The sequence below is a fragment of the Mobula hypostoma genome, chromosome 5 (genome assembly GCF_963921235.1).
Source record: "Mobula hypostoma chromosome 5, sMobHyp1.1, whole genome shotgun sequence".
In the NCBI taxonomy this organism is placed as follows: Eukaryota; Metazoa; Chordata; class Chondrichthyes; order Myliobatiformes; family Myliobatidae; genus Mobula; species Mobula hypostoma.
Window position 1 is genome coordinate 117602535 of NC_086101.1, and position 22671 is coordinate 117625205.

Below are 22671 nucleotides of genomic sequence, written 5' to 3' on the forward strand. Positions count from 1 at the left end.
TCTCTCTGTCCCTCTTTTTCTCTCTCTCTTGCTTTCTCCATCTTCCTCTCTCTCCCTATCCTGCATTCTCCCGCTTACTCTCTCTTCCTCTCTCTCTCTCCCTTTCTTGCCCTCTCTCCCTCTCTTAACCTCTTTCCCTCTCTCGCTCTTGTTCCGCCCTTCCCCTCCCTCACTCCCTCTCTCATGCTCTCTCTCTTGCTCCCTCTCCCTCCTCTCTCTCCTATCTTGCTCTCTCTTGATCTCTCTCAAAAACGCATATGCACAGACACTCAGGCACAACCACACGCACAAGTACTCTCGCACACAATGCACACAAATACACACGCACACTCACACACATTCATACATGCTCACAGGTGTACTCACTAAATTTCACAGATGCATAAACACACACCAAGCACACTTGCATTTTTGTAGGCACTTGTACTATAGGCCCATGAACCTAGCATCAGTAGAAGGTAAGGCTACTGGAGGAAATTCCGAGGGCTAGAATCCATCTACATATTGGGAGAACAAGGACTGATTAGGACTTCGTGTGTAGGAAACCTTGTCTCGTAAATGTGATTGCATTTCTGAGGAGGTGACCAACTAGAATGATGAGGGCAAGATGGTCGAAGTTGTCTACATGACTTTAGCAAGGCTTTTGACAAGGTCACACCTGGTAGGTTGGTCCAGAAGTTGGGATCGCATGGGACCCAGGGTGAGCTAGCCAACTGGATACAACACTGGCTTGGCAGGAGTCAGCGTGAGGTGGTGAAGGGTTTATTTTATAGAATGGTGGTGTGGTGCATGGTCTGGTACTCAGTCCACCATTGTTTGTCACCCATGGTAACAATATGGTTACATGACCAATAAGTTTGTGCATCAGTAAGTTGGTGGTGTGGTGAAGAGTGAGGAAGATTGTTAAAGATTACAATAGGTTCATTGGCCAATATTCACAGATCTCCCCACAGATGGTTAAACTCAGAGTGACTGTGTTGCTTTTTCCATAAGACCATAAGACCATAAGACAAAGGAGCAGAAGTAGGCCATTCGGCCCATCGAGTCTGCTCCGCCATTTTATCATGAGCTGATCCATTTTATCCTATTTAGTCCCACTGCCCCACCTTCTCACCATAACCTTTGATGCCCTGGCTATTCAGATACCTATCAATCTCTGCCTTAAATACACCCAATGACTTGGCCTCCACTGCTGCCTGTGGCAACAAATTCCATAGATTCACCACCCTCTGACTAAAAAAATTTTTTCGCATTTCTGTTCTGAAAGGGTACCCTTCAATCCTGAAGTCATGCCCTCTCGTACTAGACTCCCCCATCATGGGAAACAACTTTGCCACATCCACTCTGTCCGTGCCTTTTAGCATTTGAAATGTTTCTATGAAGTCTCCCCTCATTCTTCTAAACTCCAAGGAATACAGTCCAAGAGCGGACAAACGTTCCTCATATGTTAACCCTCTCATTCCCGGAATCCTATTTTCCTAACCCTATTAAGGGTGAGATTGCAACTAGAGCTCATGATTTAAGGGTAAAAGGTGAAATGTTTAAGGGGAACATGAGGAGGAACTTCTTCACTCAGGGGGTGTTGAGAGTGTAGAACAAGCTGTCAGCAAGTAGTGGATGTGAGCTCTGTTTCAACACAAGAGAAATGTGGATAGTTGCATGGACTTGCCTACAAAGTCCGTGTTTGGACACGGTAGGCAAGTTGCTGTTTAATTGCTAGTAAGTAAATAATTAAATTTAAAAAAACAAGATCTAGATCAACAAGGAAGAGAGCCAAGGAATGGCAGATGGAACTTAGTGCAGGCAAGTACAAAGTGATGAATTTTGGGAACTTACATCAGACCGGGACATTCACAGTGACAGAGAGACCTGGGGGTACAAGTCCATAGTTCTCTGAAAGAGGCGACACAGGTAGACAAGGTGGTGAAGGAGAAGTAATATCAGGCCGGATATCTCCATTCAGGTTGCTGACTACAGGACTTGAGACATTACGTCACAACTGCACAAGATGCCGATGTCACCACCACTGGAGTACCGTTCGCAATTCAGGCTACCTGGCTGTAGGAGGGACGTGATGAGCTAGTGAGGATGCAGAAAAGATTCACAAGGGTGTGTCCACGACCAGGTTGAGTTGAATTGTAAGGAGAGACTGGACAAGCTGGGGCCGTTTTCCCTGGAGTGAAGGAGAATGAGGGGTGACCACACACTGTACTGGTTTAGTTATTGATTGAGAGGCAGCGTAGAATTGACCCTTCCAGCCCTTCGAGCCGTGCTGGCCAGCAATCCCCGAGTTAACCCCAGCCTAATCACAGGACAATTTACAAAGACCAATTAACCTACCAACCGGTACGTCTTTGGACTGTGGGAGGAAACCAGAGCACCCAGGGGAAACACACGAGGAGAACGTACAAGCCCCTTACAGGCAGCAGATCACGAGGGACACAGATAAGGTGGATGATCCCAGTCTTTATATCATGGTTAGGTAGTCTAAAGCTAGAGTGCCAAGGTGAGAGGGAAGCTATTTAAAGGGCATGAGGGGCAACCTTTTCACACAGAGGCTGTTGAGTATAGTGAAACAAGCTGCCAGAGGAAGTGTTTAAAAGTACTTGGACAGGTACATGGATAGGAAGGATTTAGAGGGACACAGACAGAAAGAAGCAGCTCAGGTATGCACCTTGGGAGGCATGGAGTAGATGGGCTGAAGGGCCTGTTTCCGTGCTGTATAAACCTGTGAGTCTCTGACTCCCAACTACCCTCAAAATACTGACACACTCCCAGTGAGTTCACATAGAGTCATAGCCATAGGACACTGCAGCTCAGAAACAGGCCCTTCAGCCCATCTACTCCATGCCAGACCATTAATCTGCTTAGTTCCATCGACCGGCACGTGGACCACAGCCCTCCATACCCCTACCATCAATGTAGGTACCCCAACTTCTCTTAAACATTGAAATCGACCTTGCGCTGGCAGCTCATTCTACACTCATATTCCTGTTAAGCTTTTCACCTTTCACCCTTAACTTATGATCTGTAGTTGTAGTCTCACCCAACCTCAGTGGAAAAAACCTACTAGCATTTACCCTATCTATACCTCTCATAATTTTGTACACCTCTATCAAATCTCCTTTCAATCTTCAACATTCCAAGGAATAAAGTCCTAACCTATTCAACCTTTACCTATAACTCAGGTTCTCCAGACCTGGCAACATCCTGGTAAATTTTCTCTGCACTCTTTCAGTCTTATTTATATCGTTCCTGTAGGAAGGCGACCAAGCTGCACACAATCCTCCAAATTAGGCTTCAACATCTTATACAACTTCAACATAACATCCCATCTTCTGTACTTGATACCTTGATTTATGAAGGCCGATGTGCCAAAAGTATTCTTTATGGTTCTATCTACCTGTGACGTTACTTTCATGCATAGATTACCAATCTGATCTTGCAAAGGACAAATTTTGCCCCTTGCAATCTTTTTGCTCTTAACATATCTGTAGAAGCCCTTAGGATTTCCCTTCACCTGGTCTGCTGAAGCAACCTCATCCCTTCTTTTAGCCCTCCTGATTTCCTTAAGTGTTCTCTTGCATTTCTTATACACCACAAGTACCTTATTTGTTCCATCCTGCCTATACCTGCTGTGCACCTTCCTTTTTTCCTTAACCAGGACCTCAACATCTCTTGAAAACTATTCCCTACGCCTGTGATTCTCACCTTATATTCTGACAGAAATATACAAACACTGTACTTGCAAAATTTCTCTTTTGAAGGCCTCCCACTTTCCAAGTGCACCTTTGCCAGAAAACAACCTGTCCCAATCCACACTTGCCAGATCCTTTCTGATACCATCAAAATTGATCTTTCTCCAATTTAGAATCTCAACCCGAGGACCAGACCCATTCTCTTCCACAATTATTTTGAAACTAATGGCATTATGATCACCGGATGCAAACTTCTATCACCTGCCCTGTCTCATTCCCTGATAAGAGATCTAGTACTACACACTTTCTAGTTGTGACTTCTATGTACTGATTAACATAGTCCCAGGATCTCTGTAAATCCTGACACATGATACAGAAATCTCCATAAACATTAAAAACTTCCCTAGGAATACTGTAACTCTCAATACATTCCCAGAGAATTCCTGTAACTGTATACGCACTTCCCAGGGATTCTTTTAACAACTGACACACAGTACTTGTGGGGATCCCTGTAACAATGGAATATTTGTAAACATTGACACACTCCTCAGGAATTCTTGTGTTCTCCGACATACTCCTGGAGACCCTCGAGATACTATAGACCCCTAAAGATGCTGCCCAATGTCAAAGCTGAGCCACTCTGGGGACACAAGGTGAATAGCTGAACATTCTCAAAGATTTCTGTAAGCGACGGCACGCTCCCCCAGGGACAACCTCAGAAGACTACATTCACCCTCGCATCACCTGGAAACATACTCCCAACTATTACTAACTATTAGCTCACTCTCTGGGACACCTGACTCTCCCCATCACCACATCAGGAAAGAAAGTCTCCCCTGCTGAAACACTCCTGAGGGACCACTGAAAACTGACATACTCTTCTTAGACCATAACACACAGGAGAAGAATTAGGCATTTGGCCCATCGAGTCTGCTTTGCCATTCCATCATGGCTGATTTAGAACATAGACCATAGAAATTTACAGCACATTACAGGCCCTTCGGCCCACAATGTTGTGCCAACCATTGAGACTGCCCAGAATTTCCCTACCGCAATATCCCTCTCAACCCCATTCTCCTGCCTTTTCCCCATAACCTTTGACACCCTGGCTAATCAAGAACCTGCCAACCTCTGTTTTAAGTGTACCCAAAATTCCTGGGATATCCTTCAGTGTTTCACTCGTTCCAGAGGATGCATGTAAACAGTGACACACTTTCTGGGAATGGGAATACAGATACAATCCTGTGGATTTTCCCTGTGTATACCTGCATCTATTAACACATTTCTGGAGATTCCTGTAGTGCCAACATATTCTTGTAACTATATCCAGGGTAGTTATAAATACCAACACGACACAGGGATCTCCGTAAACACTAACAACAAACTCTATATATGGACTTCCTGGGAATCCCATTAGCTGGTGACAGGCTCTGCAGGAATTCCTGTAACAACAGACACACTACAGCAGAATGTCCGTGAACATTTAAAAAGTTCTCTGGGTTGGAAATCCTTGTACCTGCTGTCACACTCCCTGGGAGTCCCTGTAAACAGTGTAGCTCTCCCTGGGAGAACCTAGTAAACATTGTGGGATTCCCTGGAATTACTGGCAAACATCTGGGAACACTGGGATAATCCCTGGGAGTCCCTGTCAATCTCACAAATTTGCTGTGGTTCCTTGTACCTCCAGATTCCTCCAGTCACTCACTATGCACACTTGAGGAATCCCTATGGATTATGACAAACTCCTCTGGGTCAAATTTAGTTACATTTAATTAATTAATTAATTAATTTAGCGATACAATACGGTAACAGGCCCTTCCGGTCCAATGAGCCTGCACTGCCCCTACACAACCATGTGACCAATTAACCTATTAACCCTCACATCCTTGGACTGTGGGAGGAAACCAGAGCACCCAGAGGAAACCCACATGGTCTCAGGGAGAAAGAGCAAACTCCTTACAGACAGAGGCAGGCACTGTAAAGCATTATGTTAACCTCTACACTACCGTGCCTCACCCCCACCCCCCCAACTTCAGATTACTTGCTGGGGGTTCCTACATTCTCTTCAGCCTTTTATGAGATCTAGTAGTCCCGTAATTGACAAGGTTTCCTCGGAATCGTGTAACTACTAACCAGTTCAGGGAGAGTTCAGCTGATCAAATCCTTCAGATCTCTTGTAAACACTGGCACCATTCCAGGGAATCTGACGCATTACAGGGAATGCCTGTTGTGACTGATACACTCACCGGCAAACCCTGCAACACAAGAGCTTGGGAACCCCTGTAAAATCCAGACACACTCCACGGGGTTCACTGTGACTGCGGAGAAACTCTGTGTAACTACTAATCTCTTTCCTGAAACTGCAGACATCATCAGAGTGAATCGCAATACCACTGGCTCACTCCTAGGAATCTCCACCACCCTTGACAAAATTCCCCAGGCAGTGTTAGTCCCTGTAGTGGCTAACTCTCTCTCCCAGGGAGCCCTGTAAATGCTATTTGATTCCCAGCAATCCTGTAATCCATGACACGCCCTCTGGGACATCCTCTAGCTCCCAATACACTTCACAGGATTTCCTGGAGTACCAAATCATTCCTTGAGAATGCAGGCAGTACCTGACACATTTATGTGACCACCTACTTATTACTTGTTATTACAAACTACTGACATATTCCCGGTGATCTCTGTAACTACTGGCACATTCCTGGTGAACCCTGTAACTATTGACACATTCCTGGTGAACCCTGTAACTACTGGCACATTCCTGGTGAACCCTGTAACTATTGACACATTCCTGGTGAATCCTGTAACTACTGACACATTCCTGGTGATCTCTGTAATTTTTGACACATTCCTAGTGAACCCTGTAACTACTGGTACATTGCTTGTGATCTCTGTAACTACTGACACATTCCTGGTGATCTCTGTAACCATTGGTACATTGTTCATGATCTCTGTAACCACTGACATATTCCTGGTGAACCCTGTAGCTACTGACACATTCCTGGTGATCTCTGTAACCACTGGTACATTGCTTATGATCTCTGTAACTACTGACACATTGCTGGATTTCTGCACAATTTGTGACATATTCCCAGGTAATACCTGTAACGAGTCACACACTCCTGGTTTCCTGAATAGTCACTGATACACTTCCGAGAACCCCTGCAACTGTGGGAATCGTTGTATCCACCAGCACTCCCTGTGGAACCCTGTAAACTTTATTCCTCTTCCTGGGGGTCCCTGCAGTTGGACACATTGCCAGGAATGCTCGTTTATATTGATTAATTGCCAGGGATCCCTCTGTTCATGACAGAATCCGAGACCTGATGCACCCTAATGGGGCATGGAACATGACTGCACAGTTACAGGCCCTTCAGTCCACAATGCTGTGCCAAACTCATTAGCTGATGACTCCTACCCCCTTCTCCCTGCACAGGGTCTACACCCCTCCATCCCTGTATATTCATCTGCCCATCTAAGGGCCTCTATCACATCTGCCTACTTGGCAGAACGTTCCAGGCACCTACCACTCTCTGCATAAGCAAAAACTGTACAGCACATCTCCCTTGAACTTCCATCCTTCACCTTAAACCAGGGTTTCCCATACCGGGGTCCACGGACCCTTGTTTAATGATATACTGTAGGTCCATGGAATGAAAAAGGTAGGGAAACCCTTGTCTTAAATGCATGCCCCCTTGTATTAGACTTTTGACCCTGGCTATCTACTTCTCTTATAATTTTATAAACTTCCATCAAATCGCCCCTTAGCCCCCTTTGTTTGTCCAACATTTCAACCTATTGAATGGTGAGGAAGGCAAGTGCAATGTTAGCATTCAGTTCGAGAGGACTGAAATATAAAAACAAGGATGTAATGTTGAGGCTTTATAAAGCACTGGTGAGGTCTCACTTGGAGCTGTGAGCAGTTTTGAGCCCCTTAGAAAAGATGTGCTGACATTGGAGAAGGTTCAAATGAGGCTCACGCAAATAATTCTGGGATTGAAAAGCTTATCATATGAGGAACATTTGATGGCTCTGGGCCTCTACTCACTGGAATTCAGAAGAATGAGGTGGGGATCTCATTGAAACCTATCAAATGTTGAAAGCCCTTGAAAGAGCGGATGTAGAGAGGATGTTTCCTATGGTGGGGGAGTCTAAGACCAGAGGACACAGCCTCAGAATAGAGGGGCGTCCTTTTAGAATGGAGATGAGGAGGCATTTCTTTAACCAAAGAGTGGTGAATCTGTGGAATTTGGTATCACCAGCAGCAGTGGAGGTGAAGTCATTCAGTATATTTAAGGTAAATATTGATAAATTCTTGATTAGTTGAGGCATGAAGTGATATGGAAAGAAGGCAAGAGATTGGGTCTGACAGGGAAATGGATCAGCCATTTTGAAATGGTGGAGCAGACTCGATGGGCCAAATGGCCTAATTTTGCTCCTTTATCTTATGGTCTTATGGTCTCCTAACAGCTCATACCCTGTAATCCAGGCAGCGTCTTGGTGAACCTCTTCTGCAGCCTCTCCAAAGCTTCCATATCCTTTCTGTAAAGGGGTGTGGACCAAAACTGAATTCAATACTCCCGATGCTGCTCAAACAGAGTTTTATAAAGCTGCAACGTGCAGTCATAGAGCCAAAGTGCATGGAACAGGGCCTTCGGCCTACTGGTCAAGACCAACAGTGTTGCTCAGCAAACTAGTTCCATCTGTCTATGTTTGGACTTCAAACCCTCTCCTGTCCATGCACAACGCTTATCTAGGTGGCTTTTAAAGGATGCTAATGAACCCACCTCAGTCATTATTTCTGGCAGCTCATTCAAAATATGCACCACCATTTTCATGAAGAAGCTGGCCTTGATGTCAAATCTCTCTCCTCTGATTTTAATCATGCCTCACTGACCCAGAGAGCTGTGCTGGCTGGAGGCAGGGCTTTATGCTTTGGCTCTTGGTAGAGTCAACCATGCCAAACAGGTCAAAGGGTAGAGGCCAGACTAAGAGTGGTCCACCAGTCCTCCAGGTTTGGGGGGTTCAGCTCAGGGCTAACAACCTTAAGTTGTAAAACAAAATTGTTACAGAAACAGCAATGAAGAATCCTTCTAATCTCTATGTGATGGCCAATGACAGACAACAATGGAGGACCTTTGTAGCTGCCCTAAGTAAATGCCAGCAGTGTAACAACCAGTAGCCTAGCTGACCATAAGCCTATGCCCTCTTGTTTTTAACTTCCTTGGTGCCTCAATTAATAAAGGCAAGCAGGCCGTACACTTTTTTACCACCTATTGACAGAGGAGAATGGGAAAAAGATCTTGGAGTTGGGATTGGCTCCTGATAATTGGAATGGTGGTCTTGAGGGATGGGGTATTAGACCCTTGAGGCCAATTCTTAAGCCCACCCAAAAGATGTAAATATTTAAGATCGGTACCATCCTGCAATGCTACCATTTATTGATCTTAAATGAGGTTTTCCAAACATGACAGTACAGTTAAGGGTCCCATTACGGAATTGTTACATCTCCTTGATTGTATGTGTGATTTTTTTTATAGATTCTAAGTTTAGGGGTGTGGGATGATCAGCCCCTCCCCTGTCAATTGAATCAGTTACACTGCACTTGGAGTGACGAGAAGTTTATTTATTTAGTTAGACGTACAGCAGAGAGTAGTACCTTCCCCCCAACAACCTCGATTTAACCCTAGTCTAATCACAGATCACTTACAATGACCAATGATCCCACAAACCGGTACATCTTTTGACTGTAGGAGGAAACCGAAGCCCCAGGAGGAAACCCGTGCGCTTGAACTCTGATGCCCTGAGCTGTAACAGGGACGTGTTAACTGCTACGCTACTGTGGTTACGGGCCCCTTTTGTGAGGAAAGACGTGAGGGTCCAGAGGAGGTGCACAAGAATGATTCCGGGAATGAAATGGTTAACAAATGAGGAGCGTTTGATGGCTCTGAGTCTGTACTCGCTGGAGTTTAGAAGAATGAGAGGGGGGTCTCATTGAAACTCATCGAGTATTGAATGGCCTCGATACAGTAGATGTAGAGATGTTTCCTGTAGTGTGGGGGTCTAAGACCAGAGGGCACAGCCTCGGAATAGAGGGACGTCCATTTAGAACAGAGATGAGGAGGAATTTCTTTAGCCAGGGAGTGGTGAATCTGTGGAATTCATTGACACAGATGGCTGTGGAGGTCAAGCCATTGGGCACTTTTAAAATTAGCCAGAGTGTCAAAAGAGAGTGGAGTTGAGAGGGATAATAAATCAACCATGATAGAATAGCGGAGCAGACTCGGTGGGCTGAATGGCTTGATTTTGCTCCTAAGTTCTATGGTCTTATGGACAAGATGATTGGTCTGAGTTTCCAGTTTGCTGGATCATAGGTGATGATATTATTACTAGATAGAAAACGATAGATTGTCTCAACACCACCTGTTTTATTGATAGAATCATAGAGTCTTAGAAAAGTAGTACAGACACAGGCCCTTCAGCCCATCCAATCTGTGCTGGGCCATTTGAAGTGCCTACTCCCTTTGACCCGGAACCATAGCCCTCCATACCCCTACCATCCATGTACCTATCCAAACTTCTTTTAAACATTGAAATCGAGCTCACATGCACCACTTGCACTGGCAGCACGTTCCACACTCTCACCACCCTCTGAGTGAAGATGTTTTCCATCAAGTTCTCATTAAAAGCCGATATGCATCTAAGTCATGAGTGATGTTAACGATAGGGCCGCATTAGAAGCAGACAGGGGTGTTGAGTTTGGCTGGTGGAGGGCTGGGCCACCAGCAGACTGGGGCTCATTATGGACTTGGACACCAAGATCCCACTGTACACCGACACTGTTAGTCATGCCATGTCCTGAGGACTACAACCAGGCCTCCCACAAATGCTGAGATATCACTCCTGCTCCTTGGAAAACCCCTCCCTGTGCTGCCATTCCAAGGTCTGGATAAGGATGTGACTGGAATACCCCATGACGTCGCCAGCTCTCTGGTACAGGGTTGGTGGGATGGGCGGGGGTGAGGGATAGGGAGTGATGAGCATGAGGGGAGGACTTCCGTTAGGTTGGAGGTCATGTGGTAACTTCCCGGACACGTCCAGCATTGGCCGTCTTTTGTAGTCAATGGCAGCCTCTAATTGGCCAATGCTACTAAACAGGGCCGACAGCTCAATATACCTTAGGCCTGTAAAGCATTGCCTGATGAACCGCCCAGCCCCCCATTGGATCATTCAAGAAAGAAAATATAGTCAGGAGGTATTTTGTTCAGGGGGGTCTTTCTGTTTTATCAATAATTTTGTTTGAAAATTCCAGCGGCGAGGTAATCCTGACTACGTTCTTTAGTGGCTTGCAGATGCCCAGAGCGTCTCAAGTGTAAGGAGGGTCCAGTTTGCTTTTGCGCGCCTGGTGCCTTCCCCCTCCCTACACAAACCCCACCAGCTCCCCACCCTGTTCATTTTAATCATCCCCCTCCCTCTCCTCCCCTCCCACACACCGACCTCCACAAAAGAGAGAGAGAGAGAGAGAGAGAGACAGTTCCACCAAAAAAAAAATTATGTTCCGTTTCTCAAGGAGCCAGAGGGGAGAAACGTCACCAAGTCAGCAGCCAACTGGTTGCTGGGGACTTTTGACTCAGACTGCCGTCTGACAAAAGTGGAACCGAGAAAAAAATAGGGAGCTGTTCCCTCAAAAGATACCGTGTTGGTGACATGTGTATGACATGTTAACGGGGTGACTCAATCCTTCATCAGGGTTCAGGGTCAGGTTAAAGGTCACTTGTTGCCTCGGTTGACCTGCGACTTGCTTCGTCGGCCCGGGTGGTGATACTTGGTTCGGCATCGGGAAGGTGGTCAGCACAGCTCTGAAATGGGGTACGCGTAGAGAGAGACGCAGCAGGAAAACAGGCCCTTCGGCCTGCCAACTCCATGCTGACCTTCAGTCACCCATTTTATCCTTGACTGAGGTGTCATCAATTGTCCCTTGCCAGGTACTCACCCTCAGCCACACACTGGAGGGAGGCTAGCTCATGCCCAGAAGGGATCAGAGTTTGTTTGGCCCTGCTCCAATTGTTCGGTCTACCAGCCCCATTGTTTGCCTGGCGAGCTGGCCGAATCCATGGGCCAACATTTGGAGCCTTACCAATGCCCTACCATCACAGAGTCAGGGGGCAATGAAGTCAACTGGTACAATGGGCAACCACCCTCTTTGGTCCGTTGGATGAGGTCGCAGCCAGGCAACCCTTGTGATGACATCACAACAGGACCATGCTGATGAGGCCTATGGCTCGGTTGTGATGCTAATGACATCACAGTATAAACCCCTACCCCAGGTCGGGGTGCCGACGATGTCACACATCCTGTGGTTAAGCCCATGATATCATGGGCACCTCCTTCCCAAGCCCAACATTCCCCTCCAATTGACTCCAGCTGGAGAATATTTCACGGATTTTCCAAGGAAGCAAAGGAGTTTGCCTCTGCATTGGGAACCTGTCGAGACATTCCATTGGAGATGTCACTATATCCTGCCTGTCCAATGGGAAAAGTTCACGGTCAGTTTCCAGAGTAAAGGGGAAGCCCGCCAAGGCCCACGCCCAAGCGAAGGCCATTCAACCCACGAGACTATATAAAAGAGGAGCAGAATTAGGCCATTCTGCCCATCAGTGCTCACCATGACAAAGGTTTCTGGGCCAACTTCCACACCATGGTGGAGTTCAACACCAGTTCCCCGAGCAGCTCAATCGTTTGATTAACTGACATAGAAACAAGGAGGCAAGGGCTGTGGGTAGGTTGTTAAACATGAGGGCCTACTATAATTGGACTGAGAAGGGGGGTGTTGGAGGGGTGACGAATTGCAAGAGAGCAGCAAAGTCGTGACCACGGCAACAAGTGGCCTCTGGCCTCACCCGTCAGTGCGGCCTTTTCCGTTTGGTCAACCAGGGTTCTGCTTTCCCTTCTGGGGGCTACTACGGTCGCATGCAGACACCAAAATTGTCAAATGTTTTGTACTGGCTGAATACCTTTTGTGGAATTGCTCCAACGGTTACCTTCAGAATGGTGAGAGAGGATCAGGAGGTTGACGCAGGACGCACCCGCGCCCGATCCGAACACCGTGATCCTCATGGGGTCCCCACCGAAATAGCCGATGTTTTCGCTGAGCCACCGCAGAGCCTGGATCTGATCCAGCAGACCATAGTTACCTTTGGCAGCCATATCCCCCGTGCTCAGGAACCCTGGAAGGGAAGGAGAGAGGGGAGTAAACGTCAGCTGGTTGGACGGCTCCTTTCAGAACCAGAATCAGCTTCAAGTTCAATATCACCGGCATATGTCATGAAGTTTGTAAATTAATGGCAGCAGTACAATGCTGAACAGGATAAGACAGAAAAAAACTGTGAATTACAGTAAAAAAATATATATATATGTGTGTGTGTGTGTGTGTGTGTGTGTGTGCATATTAAATGGTTAAATAAGCAGTGAAAAAATAAAATTTAAAAAAATAGTGAGGTAGTGTTCGTGGGTTCAACGTCCATTCAGAAATCGGATGGCAGAGGGGAAGAAGCTGTTCCTGAATCACTGAGTGTGTGCCTTCAGGCTTCTGTATCTCTTCCGTGATGGTAACAGTGAGAAGAAGGGGCGACCTGGGTGATGGGGTCCTTAATGATGGACACCAACTTTCTGAGGCACCGCTTCTTGGAGATGTCCTGGATACTGCGGAGGCCAGTGCCATGATGGAGCTGACTGAGTTTACAACTCTCTGCAGCTTATTTCCATCCTGTGCAGTAGTCACACCCACACCCCCAATACCAGATGGTGATGCAGCCAGTCAGAATGTTTTCTGCAGTACATTTGTAGAAATTTTCAAGTGTTTTAGATGACAAACCAAACCTCCTCAAACGCCTCATGAAATATAGCTGCTGTCTTGCCTTCTCTATAGATGCATCAATATGTTGTGACCGGGTTAAGTCCTCAGAGATCTTGACACCCAGGAACTTGAAACTGCTCACTTTCTCCACTTCTGATCCCTCTCTAAGGATTGGTTGTGTTTATTGCTTTATCACTGACATTGTGAAATCTGTTATTTAGCAGCAACCGTACAGTGCAAGACATAAAACATTACTATAAATTATGCTGGAATCTTTCCTGTAATACGGGTTCTTAACTTGTTAAGCAGCCTCATTTGTGGCACCTTGTCAAAGGCCTTCTGAAAATCTAAGTACACAACACCTACCGATTCTCCTTTGTCTATCTTATTTCTAGCAGTAATAAGACAGCCTACAGAGGAGAGGTGACACCCTGACACAGTGGTGCCAGGATAACAACCGCTCCCTCAGTGTCCAAAAAACAAAAGAGCTGATTGTGGATTACAGGAGGAACGGAGACAGACTCGGCCCAATTAACATCAGTGGGATTACAGTTGAGAGGGTGAGTAGCTTCCAGTTCCTCGGTATACACGTCACTGATGATCTCACCTGAACTGTACACACCGGCTGTGATGCAAAAAAAGTGCAACAACGTCTCAGGTGACTGAAGAAGTTTGGCATGAGCCCCAGATCCTCAAGACCTTCCACAGGGGCACCATTGAGAGCAACCTGACTGGCTGTATCACTGCCTGGTACGGGAACTGCACCAACCTTGATCACTGAGAGGGGTTCGGACAGCCCAGCGCATCTGTGGATGTGAACTTCCCTCCATTGAGGACATCTACAGCAGCGGGTGTGTGAAGAAGGCCTGGAAGATCACCGGGGACACCAGTCACCCCAACCATAAACTGTTTCAGCTGCTTCCATCCGGCAAACGGTACCACATTATTAAAGCCAGGGCCAACAGGCTCCAGGACAGCTTCTTTCTACAAGCCATTAGACTTTTAAATTCACGTTTGTACATTGCGACAAAGTCATAACGCAAAGATTTTTACTTCCTCATGTTGTGGGATGGATGTAAGATTTAAATAAGTTCATTCATTCAATTCATTCATATTTAATTTAAGAGTTACGTCATCCCCCTCTGCCTACCTGCCTGTCCTTATGACATAATGTGTATCTTTGAACGTTAAGCTCCCAGCTATAATCTTCTTTCAGTCATGATTCAGTGATGCCTGCAATATCATACACGCCAATCTATAACTGTGCTACAAGTTCATCTACCTTATTGCGTATACTGCGCGCATTCAAATATAACACCTTCAGGGTGTATTCACCCTTTCTGATTTTGTCTGTCCTTTACATTGCAACTCATCCCATTGACTGCAATTTTTCCCTGCCTTTGCTAGCAACCTCACTACACACTGCATCTGTTTGTAAACCAACCAACTACCCCATATTCAGTCCTATCACTCCAGTTCCCCCCCCCCATCCAATTAGCTCTCCTCAACAGCCCTAGCAAACCTGCCCACAAGGATATTGATACCCATTGGGTTCGGATGTCACCCGTCCTTTGAGTACAGGTCGTACCTTCTCCAGAGGCAATCCCAATGATCCAGAAATCTGAAAACCTGCTTCCTGCACCAGTTCCTCAGCCACACATTCATCTGTACCATCACCCTGTTGCTGCCCTGACTAGCACGTGTTACTGGGAGTAATCCAGAGATTATTACCTTGGAGTTCCTGCTCTTCAGCTTCCCTCACTCAACATATTCACTTTCCAGCACCACTTCCCCCTTTCTACCCATGTCACTGGTGCCAACCTGTGCCACGTTCTCTGCCTACTCAACCTCTCCCTTGTGAATACTCTGCAGCCTGGGCCCTGGCACCCGGGAGGCAACACAGCATCCTGGTTTCTCTTCCATGCCCATGGAACCTCCTGTCTGTCCCCTGTCTTTCCAGCCTCCTATCACGATGGCTCTGCCTGACTTTACTCCTACTGGAACTCAGTTGGCCACAGTGCTACTGGCTCGGCTACTGCCGTTGGGCTACTGGTGGTGGATGATGACGTTCTGCAATATTGTATATAACGTTTATATTATATTGCTGTGATATTATAATAATTTGGATAACATTTGTAACATAATAAAGAGCTAACTCAACTTCAGGAAGGGGAAAGAGGGTAGACACAAACATGATATCAAGTCTGCAGATGCTGGAATTCCAAAGCAGCACACACAGAATGCTGGAGGAACTCAGAAGGTCAGGCAGCATCTATGGAAATGAATAAACAGCTGACACTTCAGGCCGAGACCCTTCTTCCAAACTGAGAATGAAAGGGAAAGATGTCAGAATAAAAAGGTGGAGGGGAAGGGGAAAGAGGCTAGCTGGAAGGTGATAGGTGAAGCCAGGTGGGTGGGAAAGGTAGAGGGCTGGAGAAGAAAGAATCTGATTGGAAAGCAGAGTGGACAATAGGAGAAAGGGAAGGAGGAGGGGGGCCCAGGGGGAGGTGACAGGCAGGTGAGAAGAAGTAAAAGGTCAGGGTGGGGAATAGAGGAAGGGAGAGGGGGAAATGTGTTCACCAGAAGGAGGAATCGATATTCATGCTGTCAGGTTGGAGGCTACCCAGACAGAATATAAGGTGTGGCTCCCCCACCCTGATGTAAGGGTCAGTAGCTTTAAACCCCTGGGCGGTAGCATATCGAAGATCGAAGATTAGCTGTTTGTGTCACATGTACAATTAGGCCTCCGTTGGTCAGGGTTGACCATGAATGCTGCATCCTAGCTGTTTAGATATGCAAGGCAGCACAGTATGATATGGAGAGCAAGCTGTTGCCCATGTAGCAGGCTCCCCCCCATACGCAGCTGATGAACCCGAAGGGACGGCAGAGACCGACACAGTTTGGCACCAAAGGTCTCACAGTAGCTGCCAGTCAGCGTTGAACTCAGCATTAGGCACTCCGGCTCTGGATTTTCCTCGGGATTTAGTCCCGAAGCCTCCCCATGAGTGGGTACAGCCAAAAGGCAGCGGAGGCTTGAGATCAGAGCTTTCCTTCTCCTAGATGAGCTGACCAGCCCCACCTGCCCGAGGCGACTAGTTTTAAGGGGCCAGTAACCCGCCTTTGCCCCTTCAGTGGAAACAGTTCCACCGGGCCTAGAAGCTAAGTCACACGTGAAGGCCAGGAGCTGGAATTTCTTGCCAGAGGCTATTTGAGGCGCACGCCATTGGGAGCATTTAATAGGTAGTGGGAGCTTGTCCCCATGACCACACCCTCCCCGGCTATAACAACCCCAAGGAACTTGTACGTCGAAATGTAGAGGCTTCTGACCCTCCTTCCTGATGGTAACAATGAGAAGAGGGCATGTCCTGGGTGATGGGGGTCCTTAATGATGGATGCCTCCTTTCTGTAAAGATGACCCAGATGTCGGCCAGGCTGGTGTCCATGATGGAACTGATGGAGTTTACAACTCTACAGCTTTTTCTGATCCTTCGCGGTGGCCCCCTAAGTACCGGATGGTGATGCAACTCAATGTGATCCAGCAGCTTTATTGTCTGCCTGGCTCCATTTTCTCCGAGCCTGTGACATTTCTGTTCAAACCAGGTTTAATTTCACCAACATGCGCCATGCAGTTTGTTGTTTTGTGAGACAGTACACTGCAATGCGTACATTAAAAAACAGACTCTCTGTATGGAACATGAGGTGCTGTTCATTTAGTGAATAGATCTCCACCCAAAATGTCAATTCTCCACCTCCCTCCACAGACACTGCCTAGCCTGATCATCTCAGTATCCTGTGGGGATTCTCCATCTCCCTCAGTATCCTGTGGGGACTCTCCATCTCCTCAGTATCCTGTGGGGACTCTCCATCTCCTCAGTATCTTGTGGGGATTCTCCATCTCCCTCAGTATCCTGTGGGGATTCATCTCCCTCAGTATCCTGTGGGGACTCTCCATCTCCCTCATTATCCTGTGGGGATTCTCCACCTCCCTCAGTATCCTGTGGGGATTCATCTCCCTCAGTATCCTGTGGGGACTCTCCATCTCCCTCAGTATCCTGTGGGGACTCTCCATCTCCCTCAGTATCCTGTGGGGATTCATCTCCCTCAGTATCCTGTGGGGACTCTCCATCAACCTCAGTATCCTGTGGGGATTCTCCATCTCCCTCAGTATCCTGTGGGGATTCTCCATCTCCCTCAGTATCCTGTGGGGACTCTCCATCTCCCTCAATATCCTGTGCGGAATCATCTCCCTCAGTATCCTGTGGGGACTCTCCATCTCCCTCAGTATCCTGTGGGGACTCTCCATCTCCCTCAATATCCTGTGGGGATTCTCCATCTCCCTCAGTACCCTGTGGGGATTCTCCACCTCCCTCAGTATGCTGTGGGGATTCATCTCCCTCAGTATCCTGTGGGGACTCTCCATCACCCTCAGTATCCTGTGGGGACTCTCCATCTCCCTCAATATCCTGTGGGGATTCATCTCCCTCAGTATCCTGTGGGGACTCTCCATCACCCTCAGTATCCTGTGGGGATTCATCTCCCTCAGTATCCTGTGGGGACTCTCCATCTCCCTCATTATCCTGTGGGGACTCTCCATCTCCCTCAGTATGCTGTGGGGATTCATCTCCCTCAGTATCCTGTGCGGACTCTCCATCCCCCTCAGTATCCTGTGGGGACTCTCCATCACCCTCAGTATCCTGTGGGGATTCATCTCCCTCAGTATCCTGTGGGGACTCTCCATCTCCCTCAGTATCCTGTGGGGATTCTCCATCTCCCTCAGTATCCTGTGGGGACTCTCCATCTCCCTCAGTATCCTGTGGGGACTCTCCATCAACCTCAGTATCCTGTGGGAACTCTCCATCTCCCTCAGTATCCTGTGGGGACTCTCCATCTCCCTCAGTATCCTGTGGGGACTCTCCAACTCCCTCAGTATCCTGTGGGGACTCTCCATCACCCTCAGTATCCTGTGGGGATTCATCTCCCTCAGTATCCTGTGGGGACTCTCCATCACCCTCAGTATCCTGTGGGGACTCTCCATCTCCCTCAGTATCCTGTGGGGACTCTCCATCACCCTCAGTATCCTGTGGGGACTCTCCATCACCCTCAGTATCCTGTGGGGATTCATCTCCCTCAGTATCCTGTGGGGACTCTCCATCTCCCTCAGTATCCTGTGGGGACTCTCCATCTCCTCAGTATCCTGTGGGGACTCTCCATCTCCCTCAGTATCCTGCGGAGATTCATCTCCCTCAGTATCCTGCGGAGATTCATCTCCCTCAGTATCCTGTGGGAACTCTCCATCTCCCTCAGTATCCTGTGGGGATTCTCCATCTCCCTCAGTATCCTGTGGGGACTCTCCATCACCCTCAGTATCCTGTGGGGACTCTCCATCAACCTCAGTATCCTGTGGGGACTCTCCATCTCCTCAGTATCCTGTGGGGACTCTCCATCCCCCTCAGTATCCTGTGGGGACTCTCCATCACCCTCAGTATCCTGCGGAGATTCATCTCCCTCAGTATCCTGTGGGGACTCTCCATCTCCCTCAGTATCCTGTGGGAACTCTCCATCTCCCTCAGTATCCTGTGGGGATTCTCCATCTCCCTCAGTATCCTGTGGGGACTCTCCATCTCCCTCAGTATCCTGTGGGAACTCTCCATCTCCCTCAGTATCCTGCGGAGATTCATCTCCCTCAGTATCCTGTGGGGACTCTCCATCCCCCTCAGTATCCTGTGGGAACTCTCCATCTCCCTCAGTATCCTGTGGGGACTCTCCATCTCCCTCAGTATCCTGTGGGGATTCATCTCCCTCAGTATCCTGTGGGGACTCTCCATCTCCCTCAGTATCCTGTGGGGACTCTCCATCCCCCTCAGTATCCTGTGGGGACTCTCCATCCCCCTCAGTATCCTGTGGGGACTCTCCATCTCCCTCAGTATCCTGTGGGGACTCTCCATCTCCCTCAGTATCCTGTGGGGATTCATCTCCCTCAGTATCCTGTGGGGACTCTCCATCTCCCTCAGTATCCTGTGGGGACTCTCCATCCCCCTCAGTATCCTGTGGGGACTCTCCATCCCCCTCAGTATCCTGTGGGGACTCTCCATCACCCTCAGTATCCTGTGGGGATTCTCCATCTCCCTCAGTATCCTGTGGGGACTCTCCATCCCCCTCAGTATCCTGTGGGGACTCTCCATCACCCTCAGTATCCTGTAGGGATTCTCCATCTCCCTCAGTATCCTGTGGGGACTCTCCATCCCCCTCAGTATCCTGTGGGGACTCTCCATCACCCTCAGTATCCTGCGGAGATTCATCTCCCTCAGTATCCTGTGGGGACTCTCCATCCCCCTCAGTATCCTGTGGGAACTCTCCATCTCCCTCAGTATCCTGTGGGGACTCTCCATCCCCCTCAGTATCCTGTGGGGACTCTCCATCTCCCTCAGTATCCTGTGGGGACTCTCCATCCCCCTCAGTATCCTGTGGGGACTCTTCATCAACCTCAGTATCCTGTGCGGACTCTCCATCTTCCTCAGTATCCTGTGGGGATTCTTCATCTCCCTCAGTATCCTGTGGGGGATTCATCTCCCTCAGTATCCTGCGGGGACTCTCCCACTCCCTCAGTATCCTGCGGAGACTCTCCATCTCCCTCAGTATCCTGTGGGGATTCTCCATCTCCCTCAGTATCCTGTGGGGACTCTCCATCTCCCTCCACAGACACTACCCGGCCTGATCAGTCTCCCTCAGCGTTATGTGGGTGCTGCAGATTGAAGTATCCACCTTCTCTTGTGTGTTTACCACACTGAGGGTGTTGCTTCTCAACGTTCTTGTCTCTCCCTCCCCTCCCCTCCCCTCGTACACTTGACTCCCTCAGCAGCGCAGACAAAGGGGTACGCTCTGGATTTCTGTGGCTACCCGGTTCCTGTGGTAAACACAGCGAACAGGCCCAGACAATGAAGGGATTGGTATAGAGTACAGCAGCTCCTGAACATCATCACACACATCCCCCCTCCCAAGGCACTGACTGAGGAGATGGCTGGTTAATGTGCGAGCAATGTTCAGAGGCACATAGATGGGATATGAGAGAGAGAGAGACTGAGAGAGAGAGAGGGAGAGAGAAAGAAGGAGAGAGAGGGGGGAGAGAGGGGGAGAGAGAGAGAGGCAGGGAGAGAGAGGCGGGGAGAGAGAGAGAGAGAGAGAGAGAGAAAGGGAGCGGGAGAGAGGGAGAGAGACTGAGAAGAGGGAGAGAAAAGAAAGAGAGGGAAGGAGAGAGAAAGAAAGAGAGATGGACTGGAGGAGGGAATACACACAAGCACACACAGAAAGGGAATGGGGGTAGCTGTTGTTGCCTTCCTCTAGGGAAGATAGGACCATGTGGGAGTCTGGGGGCCAGACAGGAGCATAAACCATCTTCAGGGTGTGGTTTGAATGTTCCTGGGAATGGCTTGATGGTCTGGACTCTGTTGTGTATTTAGTATTTCAATAATACTCCAGCAATTTTGTATATATATAGTTTGATTAAGCACTCTTATTTGTTTCAATAATTCATTACGGGTTGCATATATAAATAAACGAATTGCATACATCACCAGGTTGCCACGTGATACGTGCGCTCCTTGCTTAAAGTAAACCCGCATTTCGGGATCGCGTGCCTTCCTTTGAAATAGTTGAATGGTTTGAAATTACAAAACATAACAGACACCTTGGTCGAGTTTAATCATCTATCGCTCCAGATAAACAATTAGGAATTAACAGCACCGGCAGATCTCAAACTGAGTTTTGAATTGGCTGAGGGAACAGTGATGAGGACAATTTGGTGCCACTGCCAGCTGCCCAGGGCTCAGTGTCTGGGCTGGCTGAAGATTCACGGGGCTTGTGTTTGTGCAGAGGAAATGTTGCTTTTCCTGCACACTTGTTAAACAGACAGTCCTGGCTGAAACCTCCCGGGGATGGCACTCAACATCCTGTTTCCATATCTCCGCAATGCAGAGCTCAACAACATGAATTACTTCTGACTGCAGTGTGTGTGTGTGTGTCTCTGTATGTGTGTATGAGACTGTGTGCGAGTGTCTGTGTGTGTGTGTCTATGTGTCTGTGTGTGTGTGTGCGTGCCTGTGATTCTGTGTGTGTATGTCTTTGTGTGTGAGTGTGAGTGTGTGTGTCAGTGTGTCTTTGTGTGTGAGTGTGTGCGTATGAGTGTATGTGTGTGTGTGACTGTGTGTGTGTGTCTGTGTGGGTGTATGTGTGCCTGTGTGTGTGTGTGTGTGTGTGACTATATGTGTGTCTGTGTGTGTGTGTCTGTGTATCTACGTGGGTGTGTGTCCTTGTGTGTGTGTGTCTGTGTATCTATGTGGGTGTGTGTGTGTGTGTGTGTTTACTCCTCTGGGAATGAGAGAATGGTAGAGATATACTGGGTGAAAGAGAGGGAAGGAGGGAGTGAAAGAGTGAGGAGCTAAAGTGGAGGAAGTACAAAGGGATTCAAGAGGTGAGACAGAGATGAGGAGAGATTGATGGGAGAGCAAGAGGAGGGAAGGGGCCAAAGCAGAGTTGAAGCAAAACAGTAAGAAAGAAATGGGAGATTGGAGAGAGTGTGGGATAGAGAAATGGTGAGGTAGGGAGGGAGATGGGGGAAGAGGTGGAGATGAGAGAGAGGGAGAGAGAGGGAAATAGACAGAGAGGGAGGGGGAGAGAGAAGAGGGAGGGGAAGAGAGAGAGGAGAGAAAGAGGAAGATGGGAGAGGGGGAGAGAGAGAGAGAGAGAGAGTGATAGAGGAGGAAAGAGGAGCTGATGTACACCATCACCACTGAGTCTCTAAGCCCATACAGTGACCAAGCAGTCCAAAGCCCTAAACCAGACAGATTATCCTCCACCCTCTTCTGAGGTAAATGTTGGAAAGGTTTAAGGAATACAATGAGAAACATACAGTGCCAGAACTTTCCCCCAGTGCCCTGCCCTTGCTCCAGCCTTTGGAAGCTGGGAAACGCCAGATGATTTTCCAACCTTGGGAAGCCCTCGCTCCCTGTGCTCACCCTCTCTCTTTCCAACCCTTATGTCCTTCCACCCTTTTCTTGTCCATGCCCAGTCCCCTCAGTCTATCCCTTTAACACAACTGGTTCCATCCATCTGTCACAC

At 48.1% G+C, this 22671-nt stretch overlaps 1 protein-coding gene across 4 annotated transcripts in view; it reads right to left on the minus strand.

Moving 5' to 3' along the window:
• The window catches only part of LOC134346961 (neuroligin-1-like), a 424119-nt gene that overhangs the window by 163336 nt on the left and 238112 nt on the right, over positions 1 to 22671 (minus strand). For 2 of the 4 annotated variants that reach the window (XM_063048865.1, XM_063048863.1), the window contains one exon: positions 12743 to 12928. In XM_063048865.1, coding sequence (XP_062904935.1) covers positions 12743 to 12928 — 186 coding nt within the window. Of the gene's footprint in view, positions 1 to 12715; positions 12929 to 22671 lie in introns of all 4 variants that reach the window. The other 2 variants (XM_063048864.1, XM_063048861.1) reach the window with 1 other exon arrangement.